General features: G+C 38.3%; 1 protein-coding gene across 1 annotated transcript; it reads right to left on the bottom strand.

The window, feature by feature from the left end:
* Positions 1-219: 219 nt before the first annotated feature.
* LOC310715884 (adhesion G protein-coupled receptor E3-like) lies at positions 220-15563 on the bottom strand. Its single transcript, XM_083522583.1, has 17 exons — positions 15102-15563; positions 12268-12410; positions 12122-12172; positions 11486-11779; positions 11105-11233; positions 10946-10971; positions 10126-10203; positions 9848-10034; positions 9649-9762; positions 8477-8655; positions 7548-7706; positions 5971-6198; positions 5388-5617; positions 5212-5272; positions 4292-4383; positions 3937-4099; positions 220-991 (listed from the first exon to the last, which is right to left on the bottom strand). Exons 1-17 carry the CDS (start codon positions 15131-15133, stop codon positions 887-889), a joined length of 2271 nt encoding a protein of 756 aa, XP_083378709.1. The 5' UTR covers positions 15134-15563; the 3' UTR covers positions 220-886.
* Between the last annotated feature and the right edge of the window lie 1364 nt (positions 15564-16927).

Raw genomic sequence — 16927 nt, 5'->3', positions numbered from 1 at the left:
CTTTATTAGATCATTTTAAAATGCAATATATATATATATACACAAAAAAGCAAATATATTGAAATGTATGAAATGGCAAGTTGTGAAAAAAATGCTAAAGGGCTATGTATATAAAAGTATAATATTTAATAATAATAATAATAATAATAATAATAATAATAATAATAATAATAATAATAATAATACAAAGTTTAAAATAATGTTTTTTCAAATGTCATCTTTTTAAAATATTAAAAAAATAATTTCAAACTGTGATGCTGCAGCAAAAAAGCCTACATCATGCAATTAAAGCATCATTGCATCATTCATATCTTTACAGCATCTTCACCGCATCTTCAAAACCTTTTTACTGCATCATATCAGCATCTTCACAACATCATAACAGCATCTTCACTAAATCTTCACAACATCCTCACGGCATCTTTGCAACGTCCGCAAATCATCTTTACAGCATCCTAGTAGCTTTAGCACAACATCCTTACAGCATCTTGACTACACCTTCATAGTGTCTTCAAAACATCATCACAGCATCTTTACAGCATCTTCACTACACCTTCATAGCTGTAGCACAGCATCACAGCATCTTTACTACATCTTCAAAATATCCTCATAGCATCTTCCCAGCATTAGCACAACATCTTTACCATGTCTTCAGGTCATCAATTCATATTTTGTTATTTTTCAGCTTCAATCAACTCTTTAGTGTTAACATTTTTATACTCCAGTAAAACATTCTCTGTAAAATCACTGGTTTCAACCAACTGTAAGTAACTCTAATAATGGTAAGTAACTGTAATAACTGTAAGTAACTGTAATAACTGAATGATTGTAGGCAACAGTCAGCCATTATATTGTACTTGTATTACTTTTTTTCCTCTTTATTTGATTACTTTATTTTTGAATGTGAAACGTTCGTCTGCTCTACACCCATGGGCTTGTAATTGGAGTAATGGTAAAGTGCATTCCACCACTTCTTGTACTGCTCCTTGATCTAAAACCAAAGCAAAACAGTGCATGTTAGAACGTGTCTTTTATGGTTTGTAAAACACATGCATGTTCCTTTTGTTTCTGTGCAACAAACTTGGTAAAAGACAACAACAACAACAACGACAACAACAACAAAAAAAACGTCAAGAATTGGACAGTGAATGAGTGGAAGAAAGTTCTGTGGAGTTCAAATGCTACATTTTTGTCAAGAAGAACTCGTGCAAGATGGAGACCAGGAAAAAAGATGTGATCAGACTATCATGAAATGGCCTGCCCAGTCACTGCACCTAAATCCTGTTGAACTGCTCTGGGATAAACTGAATCACAAGGCATGGCATAAGTGGTGCAGCGTTACAGTGGAGCATCTGTTCCCAGCTGATCCTTATATATTAAGGATATTTAGGAGAAAAACGGCCCCATGTGAAGCAGAGAGCATTAAGATGATGTAAGCCCTCAAAGCCAGATATGAAATCATCGTCGTATACCGTGATAATTCAAAGCATTGGCTAGTTCAAGCTGTAACTGATGTTTGCAAGGCAAAACTGACAATGGATTGAAAAACAAAAGGAATTTCATTTTCCCTATTTACATGCCCATCATACGATCAGAATCCAACAGCACTGGAGTTACCTCACTATGTAGCATGCGTATTAGTAAATATATTCTATATAAAAACAGTAGCTAAGTGTCAGTCAACGTTAATCCCACTTCCGCTTCCGGTGCTGCGCCGTCTCGCCACCGGCGAGGCATCCATCTTCACTGTGTATAAATAGACACCAGCTCTTTTTGTCCCTCGCCAGATTGTCTCTTCTGCTTCATGTTTGTTTTGAGACTTTCCTGCCCTTTTTCCCTGTGGAATATTTTACTTTGGTTTTTTATCGCTCGTTTTTTTCCTGACTCACGTTTTTTCCGGATTCAGACGGTCCTTTTTGTGCTTCATTTTTACCTGCTCTCGGATGTTTTGTTTTTGGACAGCTTTGTGTTTGGGCTCTGCTCTGGGTCTCCAGGTTTGAGGTTTAGTTTTTGCTTCTTTCCTGCTCTCGGTCTCTTGGTGCTCCTTTTAACGGGGGTTCATATGTTTGGGACAATTGGGATTTTTGCCTTGCCTTCTCTAAAAAGACTGCCTTTTGAACTTCAGCCTGCGTCCTGCATTTGGGACCTTTCACTCATGGCCACTGACAGAACAATCTGGCTAATTATGAACCCACAGGAATTAAAGGAGAGTGTAGACTCCCTGAAGCAGATTTGTGTTTTCCACGATCAGCAGCTGTGCAAGATTGGTTTGGCACTTTGAGACCTTCTGCAGCATGCTGATCAAGACCGTCGGTTCACTATGAATAGTTAGTCATGCCATTTGGACTCACTAATACGGCAGCGGTTTTCCAGGCCCTCATTAACAATGTGATATATGTGATAACAATGGTATATGTTGAATTTGCACGTTTTTTTTTTTTAATATCTGACTACATCTTGGTGTTCTCCAGATCTCTGGATGAGCATGTCAGCCACGTTCGTTTGGTACTCCAGCTCCTCCTCCACAACGGCCTGTATGTCTAAGCAGAGAAGTGTGAGTTCCATGTCCCTAGTACTTCCTTCCTGTGGTTCACTCTTGCAGCAGGAGCACATGAATTGTTCCAGCCAGGATTCAAGCCATCATTGAATGGCCCACATCCCCCTTTAGAAATCAGCTGCAGAGGTATATGGGGTTCGGCAACTTTTTCCGGCGGTTCATTCTTGGTTACAGTTCGGTTGCTGCCATTCTCCATCAACAGACCTCCGCCCGCCAACTTTTTTGTGGCCTCCCGAGGCAGAGCAAGCTTTCATCAGACTCAAGGGCCTCTTCACCTCTGCCCCAGTCCTGGTTTTCCCCGATCCCTCTCTTCAGGTCATCATGGAAGTCAATGTCTCCGACCTAGGGTTGAAGAGTGGGAGCTCCAGGCGTTCAAGCTTGCCCTGGAGGAATGGCATCACTGGTTAGAGGGGGTTGAGACCCCTTTCTTGGTCTGGACAGATCACCGCAACCTGGAGTATCTGTGCACTGCCAAACACCTCAACCCTCGCCTGGGGATTTTTTTTAGCAGGTTTAATTTCACCCTGTCCTACCGCCCGGGATCTAGGAACTGTAAGCCTGATGCTCTTTCCAGGTTACACTCCCCTGTTGAAGAAGGAGATCCCACCTACACACCTATACTTCTCCCTTCCATGACCGTGCATGCCCTGGACATAGACCTCGAGGCTATTGTTAAACTTGCCACTGTAGACCAGCCAGTTCCTGAGGGTTGCCCTGCTAAAAGACTTTTTGTTCCTGAGTAGCTGTGATCCCAAGTCCTCCTGTGGTGTCACACCTCATCTCTGTTTTGCCATCCCGGGGTTCCTGTACTTTGTCCCTCCTCCGGCGGCGGTTCTGGTGGCCCACTGTCCAGAGAGATGCTTGGGAATTTGTAGCCACCTGTCCTACCTGCATGCAACATAAAAACCCTAAGGGCTGCCCGGTGTGGTTGCTATGACTGCTCCCAGTGCCTAAATGCCCCTTGTCTCATATTGCCCTAGATTTTGTTACCAGACTCCCTCTCTCTGCTGAATGCACAGTCATTCTTACCACGGTGGACCTCCAAAATGGTACATTTTATTCCCCTAGCCAAACTGCCCTCAGTAAAGAAAACTGCTGCACTCCTTCAAGGCCGTGTGTCATAGGCTTGCCCTATGATTTCTGGGACCCTTCTCCATCTCCAAGGTCATTAACTGGGTTGCTGTGCGCCTCAAACTACCCAGGGCCACCCTGCCTTCCATGTTTCTCCCCTCAGACCTAGCATGGCCACTGACAGCTAATATTCAGAATTTACGAGAAAAGTTCATCATACATCATAGAATTACACAAGAGAATGTCAATTTGATTTAGAGGTGAAGGGGTACTCTGCCATGCTCCTGTTTGAATCGGCGGCTTCTCACCTCTTGGTTGAAGACACAGTGAACGATGAAAATGAAGGTTCCCTGCTGTGAATTGAAGAAAAGGAAGACGATATTTATCATTGTGCTGCTATTTGCAAAAAAGCCTAGGACCCAGGGGCAGCCAAGAATTACAAACTGCAGCAGGGTTTTAAGCACAAGGGTCCTACATAGAGAGAGAGAGAGAGAGAGAGAGAGAGAGAGAGAGAGAGAGAGAGAGAGAGAGAGAGAGAGAGAGAGAGAGAGAGATGAAGCGTGAAAAAGAGATAGAGAGAGAGAAGGAAATTCAGAAAGTTAGTATTTATAAAAACCTGTTAAACAAAATAAAATGAGTCAAGGTGTGTGACTATTGTTTTACCGGGTGTGTTTCAGCTGGGTGACGGTTTTATCCAGGTTTGCCAAAGATTGCCTGAGGTTTATGAGGATCACACAGGAAAGCAGCAGGTTTATCTGTAAAAAAGTGATGGAAATTACCCAAATCAGCAAAATCATGGCACTTTGATCATAATTTCTGTAATATTCGCAACATATTTCACAGACACCGACCAGGCATAACATTATGACCATTGAGTGAATAACACCATCATGATCTCTTCATCATGGCACCTGTTTGTAAGTGGATTTATTTATTAGGCAGCAGGTGAACATTTTGTTCTAAAAGTTGATTTCAGAAGCAGGAAAAATGGGCGAGCGTAAGAATTTGAGCGAGTTCGACAAATTGTGACATCTAGACGACCGGGTCAGAGCATCTCCAAAACTGGAGCTCTTGTGGGATGTTCCTGGTCTGCAGTGGTCAGTATCTATCAAAAGTCCTCGCAGGAAGGAACAGTGGTGATCCGACAAATCCAAGAGACTAGCTCCTGTAAGTAAAACTGCTGAAAAAGTTTGATCAATGGGTCACGACTGTTTTAGCAGCAAAAGAGGACCAACACAATATAAGGCAGGTGGTAAAAAAATGTTTGCTGATCGGTGGCCATAAAGATATGCCTGGTCGGTGTATAGAGTATTAATAGCTTATAGAGTGTCTGGTATTAGTTTGTGATCAGTTTGCTTCTTAAAATCCTTTTTTTTCCTTCTTCCATTATGCTCTCTGACTTTTGTAACCTGTTTTAAGCCTACATAAAAGATCTGTTATTACATATACATTAATTTAAACCTGTTAGACCTGCTCTTTTAGAGACACCTTCTGACCGAACCCAATCCGGAAGGAATTCCTTTTACTGTTATTAGTAGGCGGTTTTTACATTGTGTTAAATTGTATTTGTGTGTAGGACTTACAGCAATAATGCAAGACACAGGACCCAGAAAGGTCCAGACAAAATTTGTGGTGAGCCAGCAACTGCACAAAGATAACGCAACAGAATGAACAATATTTTGCGTACTGTGCCATAAGAAAATAAGCAGATGCAAGTAGAACAGCGGGAAAGTTAAAAAAACATCAATCAGACTCTTACTTTTCATCACTGTAGCTACCAGGAAAAAGGCCTGAGGTCACACCCACCACAGCCAAAGGGATGACGTAGCCAATAACGATCATATATTTCCAGTTAAGCGCCTCAGTCTGCATTGAGCTGATCTTTGATAGGTTTTTCACAAAGATGTAGAGCAATATGGCCTCGATCAACATCCACACAAACGCTGATAAAAAGAGGAAGTGTGTGATACCAGCCAGGACCAAGCACATCTGAGAGGGACAACACACACAACATATTTTAAAATCAAAGTATCAGAACTTTACAAATACTTAATATTTGTGGAAGAGCTGTAGATAAGCTGGGATGCAGAAAAGACATCCATGCTTCCACTGCCAAACGCAGGGATCAGACTTCCACTTATGACATAATCATCTAAGGACAAGTCACATTACGTCAAACTGTCTGAGAGAAGCATAGCCTCTATAGGATAGGAACATCTTCCCAGAAGAGTGGAGCGTATTATAGCAGCAAATGGGGACTAAATGGGGGATGTTCATCCCAGTCTCATGCTCAGGTGTCCACAAACCTTTATTTATATAGTGTGTGAATAAGTTGCACTCACCAAGTTGTTTTTCTGTACATCCTGAAGGTACTGCTGTGTGAGCAGGAAAGTGATGTGAGCAAGAAACAAGCTTAATGACAAGTTGAGCAGAGCCGTGTTGGTCACCGTGTTGGTGCCTCGTTGACAAAAAGTGAGAGTTAATATAGTCAGGAAGAGGAAGAACAATCCCACGGACACAGCCACTATGTTAAGGAGATGCAAGAGAGCATCATCGTCACTCGTTTTAATCTGGAAATCAAAAACACATCAGTTTACAATACAGCTGGCAGTTATAAGCCCACTTAAGGCCACTTTTCCCCTCTCGTCTGTCTGTGCCAGCCTGCCTCTGGATGGTGTTCAATTTAATTGGAGGCCTGGAGATCAATGAGGAGTTTTGAGGATTTGGCTTTGGACTGTAGTTAATGCCAACAGTCTGCTACACTGACTCAGGATTACAGTTTGCTTCTGATCTCCATCACTGCACCGCAACATCGTTTATCTGTAATAAATGGACATTTTGTGCAACCCAGATGAGGATGAGGTTCCCTCTTGAGTCTGGTTCCTCTCAAGGTTTCTTCCTTATGCATTTCAGGGAGTTTTTCCCTCACCACAGTCACCACCGGCTTTTGTTAGGATTTTGTTCTTCGCTTTTAAAACATGATTCGGAAAGGCAAGAAGATCAAAATCAATGAACACAACTTATAATGACTTTAGGAAAACCTGTGCAGTTTTGAAACTCTGATCACCCCCACGGTTCTCTGTTATGTTTTTCTTTTCCCATTTTGTTCTGTAAACATGCAACAGTTCTCTTTATGTTAATGTAAAAAAAAAAAAAAAAATTTCCATACAGTTTCATAAAGTGGATTTGCACAGTTAAAAAAAACAACCAGGGTTAAAAATCTAAAGCCAAAATCAAGCCTGGAATGATGGAAGGAAAAACGAAACACTCTGAGCAAGTGTGTGTATGTGTTTGTGTGTGTGTGTGTGTGTGTGTGTGTGTGTGTGTGTGTGTGTGTGTGTGTGTGTGTGTGTGTGTGTGTGTGTGCGTGTGCGTGCAGCAGCGTTGCATGTTTACAGAAAATAAATAAAAAAGAAAGACAAAGACAATCCATCAGGGTGATTTCCTAAAACCATTATTTGTTGTCCTCAGTGTTTAATGATCTTCTTGCATTTCTGATTCATGTTTTAAGGAGGTAAAGAACAAAATGCTGCTCTTGAACCTTACAGACTTTCACTGGAATTACAATTGGCCGTCACCTCTGCCTTGTTCATTAGGGACGATCTCATTTATTTTAAAAGCAAATTTTCAATCTATTTTTGTAAAGCTGCTTTGTGACGAGGTTAAAAGTGCTATAAGAATAATTGGAGGTTAAGACGACTGCATTTTAAAGCGTCTGTCTTTATGCCTTTTTAACCCCTAAACCCCACCCCCTAAACCCCACCCCTAAACCTGGGCTGGACATTTTTTCATATTATACTATTCATGAGCAGAGAACAAAACTTTCTCAGGCCAAAGACTAATAGTTTTCAAACTGTTTAACAACTAACACCATTGCCTTTTACAGCAATTGTTTATGTAAAAAATAACATGATCTTACATTGTCTGGGTCGGTTTGCATGATCAGAGCGAAGGTCGACAGGTGAACACAGGAGCACACTGTGTATGTGCTGTTAATCTCCGTGGCCATACAACCATTTTCAATCCATTCCGTTTCATTCCAGTACACACACGAGCGATTTGCTGGAGTTTTGAACTCCTGCACAAGGAAAAGTTACAGTTGCATTTTATCTGTCAAGAGTTTATAGATGATTTTACCAAACATTAACAGTAATTAACTGTATTATACAAATAAAATAAAATAAAAATACTGATCCATGTCAGGGGTCATCACCGAAACTGTGTCCTGCTCAGTGATAAACAGGATGGAACTAGTATACATAACCATGAACCCAAAGTTCTCACTAAAGATATACAAGTCCTCATATACAGTGTATATAGATATTTATATATTTTTTTGTTGGTGCCTCTAGCGTATGTGTGTGTGTTTCTGTGTGTGTACTACAGCTAGTATTCTAATGCTAGTATGAAGCCAATCACATACCATGTAAATCCTCCAACCAATTTTCACATGGAACAAAAACTGTCCTTATGGTGTTTCCAAGTTATTATCCATAAGGAAAAACTATTGCAAATGTAAAAATATCAGTAGAAAACAAAATCACCCCCCCCCCCCCAAAAAAAAAAAAAAAAAAAAAAAAAGTCCAAAGCCGAACTGCAGCTGCGATACGAACGAAAGCTTAAGAGAATTTTCGGAGCTGAAAACATTATTACATTTTTAATTTCTTTATTAAATTTTAATTGTGGATGCTGTAAAAAAGAGCTCCATTCAGCAGATTTGTGTAGTTTCTTACAGTTTAGATCTTAAATAGAAAAAAGAAAGAAAGAAACAAATAAATAAAATAAATAAAATCTGGTAACATTTAATCGATTGAACTCGTGTGTGATGATGAAGTGAAAAGGACTTGCTAGGTGTCTGAAGGTGAAGTTGACTGGAGTGGTGAGGGTCACGTTGGAGCTCTTGGGCAGTGTTGCGGAAACCACAGGGGAGAATAAGGTTTTAATTGTGCTGGTGTTTGTGTGGAAGAAACTCGATTTCAGGACATTGTTCATGTTGGTGTAGCTCATAAAAACCACAGATGCTGAACCTGACAAAAAATAAAATAAAAATCAACCAGTTTGGAATTTGTGTAAAATAGTAAAAAGCAGTATTAATTTTTAATAAAATTAAATATATATATATATATATATATATATATATATATATATATATATATATATATATATATATATATATATATATATATATATATATATATATATATATATGGCTGGAAAGGTCAGGTGCCCCAATACTTTTTAGCCATATAAGACAGACAGACAGACAGACAGACAGACAGACAGAACTTGAGTAATTTCCTTCGTCTCTCTAGATAGGGGGCGCATGCCAAACGTCATAAATGTATACATAATGCAGGCTTTCGGACTAGAATCCAAAATGTAAAACTTACAAATAAAATAAAAATAAACATTAATTGTGTAGAATTTGGCATCTTACATACACACACAATCATTATTCTTCATTCTTTTATTGAGTTTTGGGTTTTATGGAGTATTTTGGCGTGGTCAAATACAAATCAGCTTAATATTAAGTACAGCTATTATTATTATTATTATTATTATTATTATTATTATTATTATTATTATTATTATTATTATACCACTACTCATATTTTACAGGTATTGCAGGTATTTCTGATCAATAACATGATAATAATAATAATAATAATAATAATAATAATAATAATAATAATAATAATAATAATAATAATAATAATCCAAGGTTAGGTTTGTGAATGTTACTGTAAAATAGTTGAATAACAGCATTAAAATGGCGTTGAGAGAACGTGTAGAATAGCTATCTGATTTTGTAAGGAAATGGACCTGGATGTTACTATGGTTACAGGTGTTTATAAGCAGCGCATTCATTCAGAACACTGCTTCAACTGACAAACGCATACTACCCATTTGTTCAATGCTCTAAACTCACATCTGAAGTAGCAGATCCTTTGCTCTGGGAATAAAGTTGACAAAAATAAATGCTGATGTAACATATTAGAGATTTAAGATTATAACTGTACCGTTGTTTTGCTTGGAAATCTCGATGAGATCAATATTCATGGAAGAACTGTTTGCATTGAGCGGAGGGATTTTAATCAAGCTGGTATTTTTTCCAACCGTAAACACTTCAGCCTCTGGAAAGATCCACAAATAATACAATTAATAGATTATATAGAGAAAGTTTGGTACAGGCTTCGAAATGTTAGAAACCTTCCATACCCATTTCACTAAGCTTAATGCGTGTGGTGTTCTCGGTCTCTGTTGGTGCCACTAGCGAAGACACCAGTTTCCCAGTCACAGTCAGTACATTATTTGCATAATTGATTAGCACTGTTTTGTCGGTAGAATTTTTTGTATCGATGGACGTTGTAACGTTCATGACTGTGCTCAAATATAATTCCACAGTCTATCAACAGTAAGAGAGACACTTGAGGGTGACACATTCACATGCAACCAGCATCTGGGAATTCAATAAACACATCAAAAATATATCTTACCTTTGGTTGTAAAGGTTGATTCAAGTTGTCTAAAAGTTGGCTGAGATTGCTCACAAAGCTCTGTGCACAATCAGCTGTCTAGAAAATCATCATCAACAACAACAACAACAACAACCAATCACGTTTCACGTGAATTTAAAAAGTGCATATCATATCATTTATTCAAAAACATAATAAAAGAAATAAATAACACTCAATCTGGGACATTGGAGAAAGTGAGGAAATGACATTTAATATGTATCTAATTTATTATTGATTATTTCTAGCTTAACTGACTTGCTACGTTTTACTTTAGTTATTCATTTAGCTCTTAGGAACAAGCTACTTAGCAAGTGCCACCATCACACATCAAAATTAAGAGCTAGCTATTGATTTTTTCTCAGAACTTAACAACCAAATGTAGTACTATCTTTATAACTACATTTTTATTTAGTCTCAGCAGAGTAACACTTGAATTTGAAAAAAGCTTCGCCGCAGTTGACCAATAGCCGCTGTATCCGAAGGGTAATATGATTTCACTCCAGAATTTCACCCAGATAACTTCATTCAGTGTTGAGTGACGTGTACAAATGCATAGCCACTTTCGAGTGAGTGAACATTTTCTAATTGACATTTGAATTTAAATAAATGCATCAAAATGCTGCTAAATGTGTACTAATGGGGTAATAAGAACTTGACTGTTTGGGGGCATCATAGCAAATTGAACACGTTTTTAAATCCATTCACATTAAGATTTCACCACCACCAAAGGAGGCGAAGTGAAATACTAATAATTCACTTCGTCATTTTACAAAGCCAGGGCTGTTTTATTCCATCTTACCTGGCAACCCGAAGGCACTGTGAGAACTGGAAAACAAAGAATGAGGTTAGAAATGTTTTTTCCCATGAGTCATGTCTTGAGTCTTACACACTACCACAGTACAGTACCGCGTCACCCGGCATGGCTTTTATGATGTGTTTTTAATAGCAGAACTCGTACCTGAGCATCCGTAAGAGTCATTAATCATTAATGGGTTAGACACAAATCCAGGATTACACACACAGCTCCCAAAAACTGTTCCACACTGAGCATTTGGTCCACATGAAGAGTTGCTGCACACTGAATGACCTGTGGACATGAGGGTTACTGTTAAACCCCAACAAATAACCAAACTGATCTCTCTGACTTTCACACTGATCATTTCTGGACTAGTGTGTTTAGATGTACACTGCCTGGGAACAATGTTGTACCAACGGTATGTATAGCATCCTAATAATAAGTAACATTGAATGATCAGAAATTCAGAGAACGAACCGATGAGAATAAACTAGACATAAGAAAAATCACTGCTAGCATAATCAAAAGGAGTTTTTTCCTCACGTGTGGCGTAAGTTTGTTTGGTGGGCCGAAGGTAGTAGACAGTGAGTCCTTGGCTGCAGTTTATATAATCCATGTAGTTGATGGATGAGTTGCACGTGAATAAGTTGTAAACAGTGAGATTGTGACTAGTCGTGTTTATGGTGCTTCCACAGGAAGTGACGACCTTGTCTCCGCCCACACCGGTGAAACGGTACCAGCCCTCTTTCAGGCTAATGTCACTACTGGTATTGGACATGGTGCAAAATCCAACATTCCTCCAGGGATCAGATAGGGTATTATAACTTGGACAAGAAGCTGAGAAAGGCATACACACATTTGTTTATTGATCTTTTCTCTTTGGTTAAGATTCAAATTAAGATCAGTCATGTAAAAATGATCCATTCAATCAATGAGTTTTATTCCTTGCTTCATAACTGATCACTCATAACCAGTCACACATGCAACTGAGGGATATGAATGGAACAAATATTTCACGAATAATAAATTCAAAACAATTCGATAAATAAAGAAATGTCAGTTTAGCAAATTAGTTCACGATTTATGCAAATGGAGGAAAAATAAATAATGTTAAGTGGATTCAATTGGGGAAAAAAATGAGTACAAATTAAAAGAAGGATAAAGTCTTATTAAACTTACAGTACTGAGCCTCTACGTTGGTAAATACCATCAGGTGAATGAGGGCAAAACCTGTAAAAGTAGCACCAAAAACATTCTTAGTTTATTACTGAAAGAAAAAATGCACAGATTTAAAGTCAGAGAAAGAATAAGCAGTGGACACGTACCTAGCCACAACGAGCTCATCTTTCTGATTCCTGCTCGGTACTGAAGCTTGGTGAGACTGTGCTGGTACACAAAGTCAGGTGAGTTCAACTGTATACAAGTGATGACATCATCAGCACCAGGGCCAATAAGACAGCAGCAGGAGCTGAGTGTGGGTGTCTCCTATCTTAGTGTCTCATAGTTAGTATCACAGACAGACAATTTTAAGAACTATTTATTAATTATAAAAATATATTAACTTATAAATTGAAAAAAAAAACTCATCAGTGTTCAAGATCTCGAATCACTTTGTGTAATTAGGTTATAATCATGTATTCATTCAAAATAGAAAATAAGTTTTGAAATATTTTCACTATTTTACAATCAAATTGAATCTGAGCTTGCCTTGGGAGCCTGGGGACAGAACGACGTGTAACCAAATTATTTATGAGCTTTCTATGGCAATGCTGTATCCATAAATTTCCATTTGAGGAAACAAACAAACAAACGAAAAACAAAAAGCTCTTCTCTTCAGCCAGGAATAACAGCAATATGCCAGGAAAGTCAGACCATAGTCAAATATTGTGGTTGTGATCTGAAGTCTATTTCCCTCTTTCTGTGTGTTTTCAGTTTAACAACTCTACCTCTATGAAGTAGTCATTGTCTTTTTATTCAAAATATACATTTACTGTTTTATACACATTGTATTCGTAAGTAAATAGAGCAGTTTAAAAAGCCTGACAAAAGCGGTGCTTAAAAAGGTTGACGTTAACAGTATATTTTGTTTTCTATTTAATCTGAACTGTTGTCGTCTTGAGCTAACTTACATTTCTAGAGTGAGACGCATGTATCTCATTCTTACAACTGAGCATCTATGGGGTTTAGGGTCTTGCTCCCTAAGTAGCAGCTTGGTGTGGCAGGGATTTGAACTCATGACCTTTGGATTCAAAGCCAAATGCCTTAATCCAGTGCTTTAGCCACTAAGCTACCACCTTAACCACCACCCTCAGTACTACATGACTCCACTATTCATCAAAAAAACTCTGCAAAAACTCATGACAGGGCTTCAGATTGGTGCAACTCATCACTCAACTCATCAAAAGAATGATCACAGGGAGATTACAAGTTCAAATTCTGGTGAATCTGTAGCTACAGGGAGGAAAGAGAGAAAAATGTGACTTCGCTCTTTGGTAGTCAAAGCACACAGATGTGTAAAATGTTTGATAGCACTTTTCTCAGAGTGGGTCACCTAGGTAATTTTTGTCAGGTTATTGGGAATTAGCAAGTGATCAAATTAGCTTGGGTATATCTGAGGAATATCCCAAAGTCTCCCACCATGCAAATGGAAGAAAATGTAATGCAAGAATGAAAGAAAAATAAACTATTACGTGGAATGTATTATACTTGCTCCTTGAACATGGTCCCAGTATCTTCCATATAACTCATAGCTTTAATAATGTAAATGTAAATAAAGTGATTTAACTTTAAACATTTAACCGATCACCTCCTGAAACTATTCAATTTGCTGAAGTGTTTGATTCAACAACCTTGATTAAAAGAAAATACCTCACACATTAACATTATTGTGGATGGAACTACTACTGACTTCTTGCTCTTGTTTACCAGTTGGTTCTCTGTGGCACCCAAGGACTACCTCTTCTAGCTACATCCCAGCTCCACAAAACATTACTAGCATGTATTCAACAAAACTGTGACCTTTCCAGGGTCCAGTTTGAATACTTTCAGAAGTTCATTCTGGTCTCTAGTGTGTTTGTCTGTTTGACAATAGGCAATAAATAGCATCAATGACTTCACACCATGCTACTAATGCTCCTCCCCAGTTTCTGTTTAGCTTGATAGTCAAATTAGTTTACCAATGCAAGATAATCTACATGAGACAAATTATTTCATAAGTCTACAGTATTTATAAATCTATCTATCTATGGAGCCTGTAATTGAACAATTATTTCAGTAATTATGCATAAATATTGTGGGAGCCATGATCCAGTGCCCCTGAAGCACAGACTGTTGAGGCCCTGGTTCAAGGGTCCCAAAATGTGTTCAAATCTCTGAATAAGGACATATTCCAAAAGCAAGTTCAACTGGAAATCGTGTGATATTGCAAAATCATGTGTACAAATTTTATTTCCTTTTTTTGAATCATTTGCAACTAATTCAGTGCAAAATGTGAAAAAACAGTGCACAGAACAACACCAAACACACGTCCCAACCACAGACACATTTTCTGTTACACATATTTCCTTTCAGACAATATCAATTAGATTTATAGGGCTCAATGTTTTTTTTTTTTCCAATGCAGTTGTTGCTTTTTTGGTTCAATTTCCTAATTTTGTTTAAGTTTTCTGATTGATCAATATGAAGCTATAACTCAAATATAATAACAAATTAAATTTGTATATTTGTTGTGCTTGAATTTCCCAAGGATACAGTGTAAATATAGCCATACAATCAGTCTTTTAAAATAAGTTATTTAACATTTATTGTGATATTAAGCAACTGGTCATCCTTTTTTTTTTTTTTTTTTTTTTTTTTTTTTACAGAAGTGAGAGAATCTGCTGTTCTGACCTGTAAAACCAACTGCAGTCTGACTCAACCAACATTTGTCTGGTACAAAAACAGACGTCTTTTAACTACAAAAAACATTTAAAAAAAAATCATTTACATTCTTTATATATATATATATATATATATATATATATATATATATATATATATATACTAAACTTATTTAATTTATATTTAAAGATATGAAGACAAAATTCTGTTCGAGTAAAGAAAATAAACTTTCACTTTAAAGAAAATTTCACTGCTAATTAGCAATTGTATTTACACTCACCATTCTTTCTCCACATTGTCTTTATAGTCCATGATCAGGTCTTGTTCATCAAGTTCACGTTCTTGGTTATTTTGTGTTTAGTTTAATGTGTTTAATAATCAAAGTTTTTGTGGTTGTTATTTACATGAACATTTTGTAAATAATTTATCAGCACTTGTATCTACTTCCTGCTTCGAAATTGTGCGAGTATGAGAGACCTAAAAATATCTATGCAGTGATTTTTTTTTTGCCTTACAAAAAGCACTATTGGAGAGGAAGCATGACATGTGGAATAAACAGGGCATGGAGGTAGGATTATTATCTGAGGTTTCTGAAATTAGCATCTAAATGCCATGCAATTCTTGGATGGAGTTTGTTGTGGAAACGCTGGACAACAATAATACAACTCCTCTTCCATGAGCACACTGCTCTGTTTCCATTCCCACAGAGGGCATTGCTATACCTCCTTCCTAAATGAGTACATCACTCTTTCTCTTTGCATTTCTGAGGACATGCATGACAGCATTAATGGAGATGGTGTATTTAACATGTCACACTTAAAGGTGAAAAAAGAAAAAAGAGAAGTTCTGAACACTATGAAGTGCTTTCCTTGTCTTATCTTGTATCTTCGGCACAATAGTGACTGCCAGCAGTGCAACCTGTGAAAAAAGAAGGGAAAGGCATTTCAAGGTTTATATTAACAAATTATTGTTAGCTTCACCTTATCAGCCAATACCAGCCAAACTTCAGGCCCTCCTGGGAAAGGGAGACAGCCTCATTAACACCCTTAAAGTTTCTTCTGAATAGGGCACTTTCACTTTTATTTAAAAAATATATCTGTTGGTGGGCAGAGAGTACTGTGAAAAGAAAAACAATACCAGAAAAAAAAACCTTCTGTGATGAAGCTGCAGCCCCGCATCTTGCCACTAGAGGGCTTCACTGTTGGTCAGTGAGAATGAAAAGTGCTCCTTCTTTCGCTGGGTTTTAGCAACACTTAACCAGAAGGTTTTAATGGAAGAGATATTGGACTTACAAAAGAATACTTTCATTAAAACAAAGCAGTCAGAGCATTTATTCTTAATACTTCGTAATTCCAAATAAACAGGGGTCTTTAACTTCTTCTTCTTCTTCTTTCGGCTGCTCCCATTAGGGGTCGCCACAGCGGATCATCCGTCTCCATACCACCCTGTCCTCTATATCTGCCTCTTTTACACCAACTACCTGCATGTCTTCCCTCACCACATCCATGAACCTCCTCCTTGGCCTTCCTCTTTTCCTCCTACCTGGTGGCTCCATCTTCAGCATTTTTCTACCAATATAATTCATGTCCCTTCTCTGCACATGTCCAAACCATCTCAATCTCGCCTTCCTCACCTTGTCACCAAAACATCCTACATGTGCTGTCCCTCTAATAAACTCATTTCTAATCTTGTCCATCGTCGTAACTCCCAACGAAAACCTCAACATCTTCAGCTCTGCTACCTCCAGCTCCACCTCCTGTCTTTTACTCAATGCCACTGTCTCTAATCCATACAACATCGCAGGTCTCACCACAGTCCTATAAACTTTCCCTTTCATTCTTGCAGATACTCTTCTATCACAAATCACTCCTGTCACTCTTCTCCACCCACTCCACCCTGCCTGCACTCTTTTGTTTACTTCCCTAACACACTCTCCATTACTTTGCACTGTTGACCCCAGGTACCTGAACTCCTCCACCTCTTCTCCCTGCAACCGCACCCCTCCACTGCCCTCCCTCTCATTCACACACATGTACTCTGTCTTACTCCTACTGAATTTCATTCCCCTTCTCTCCAGCGCATATCTCCACCTCTCCAGGCTCTTCT

This window comes from Silurus aristotelis (assembly GCF_946808225.1).
Source record: "Silurus aristotelis genome assembly, chromosome: 20".
Lineage (NCBI taxonomy): Eukaryota > Metazoa > Chordata > Actinopteri > Siluriformes > Siluridae > Silurus > Silurus aristotelis.
The sequence above is the reverse complement of the archived record's forward strand: the minus strand, read 5'-3'. Positions and strand labels throughout refer to the sequence as shown.

Bases quoted from the DNA above. Each gene is read 5' to 3' on its own strand.
- LOC310715884 (XM_083522583.1), bottom strand. From the start codon at position 15,133: ATGGACTATAAAGACAATGTGGAGAAAGAATG. The intron at 9,763-9,847 runs GTATGGAAGGTT...GGATCTTTCCAG, and splicing joins CATTAAGCTTAGTGAAATGG to AGGCTGAAGTGTTTACGGTT. The intron at 8,656-9,648 runs GTACAGTTATAA...ATTTTTTGTCAG, and splicing joins GATTTCCAAGCAAAACAACG to GTTCAGCATCTGTGGTTTTT.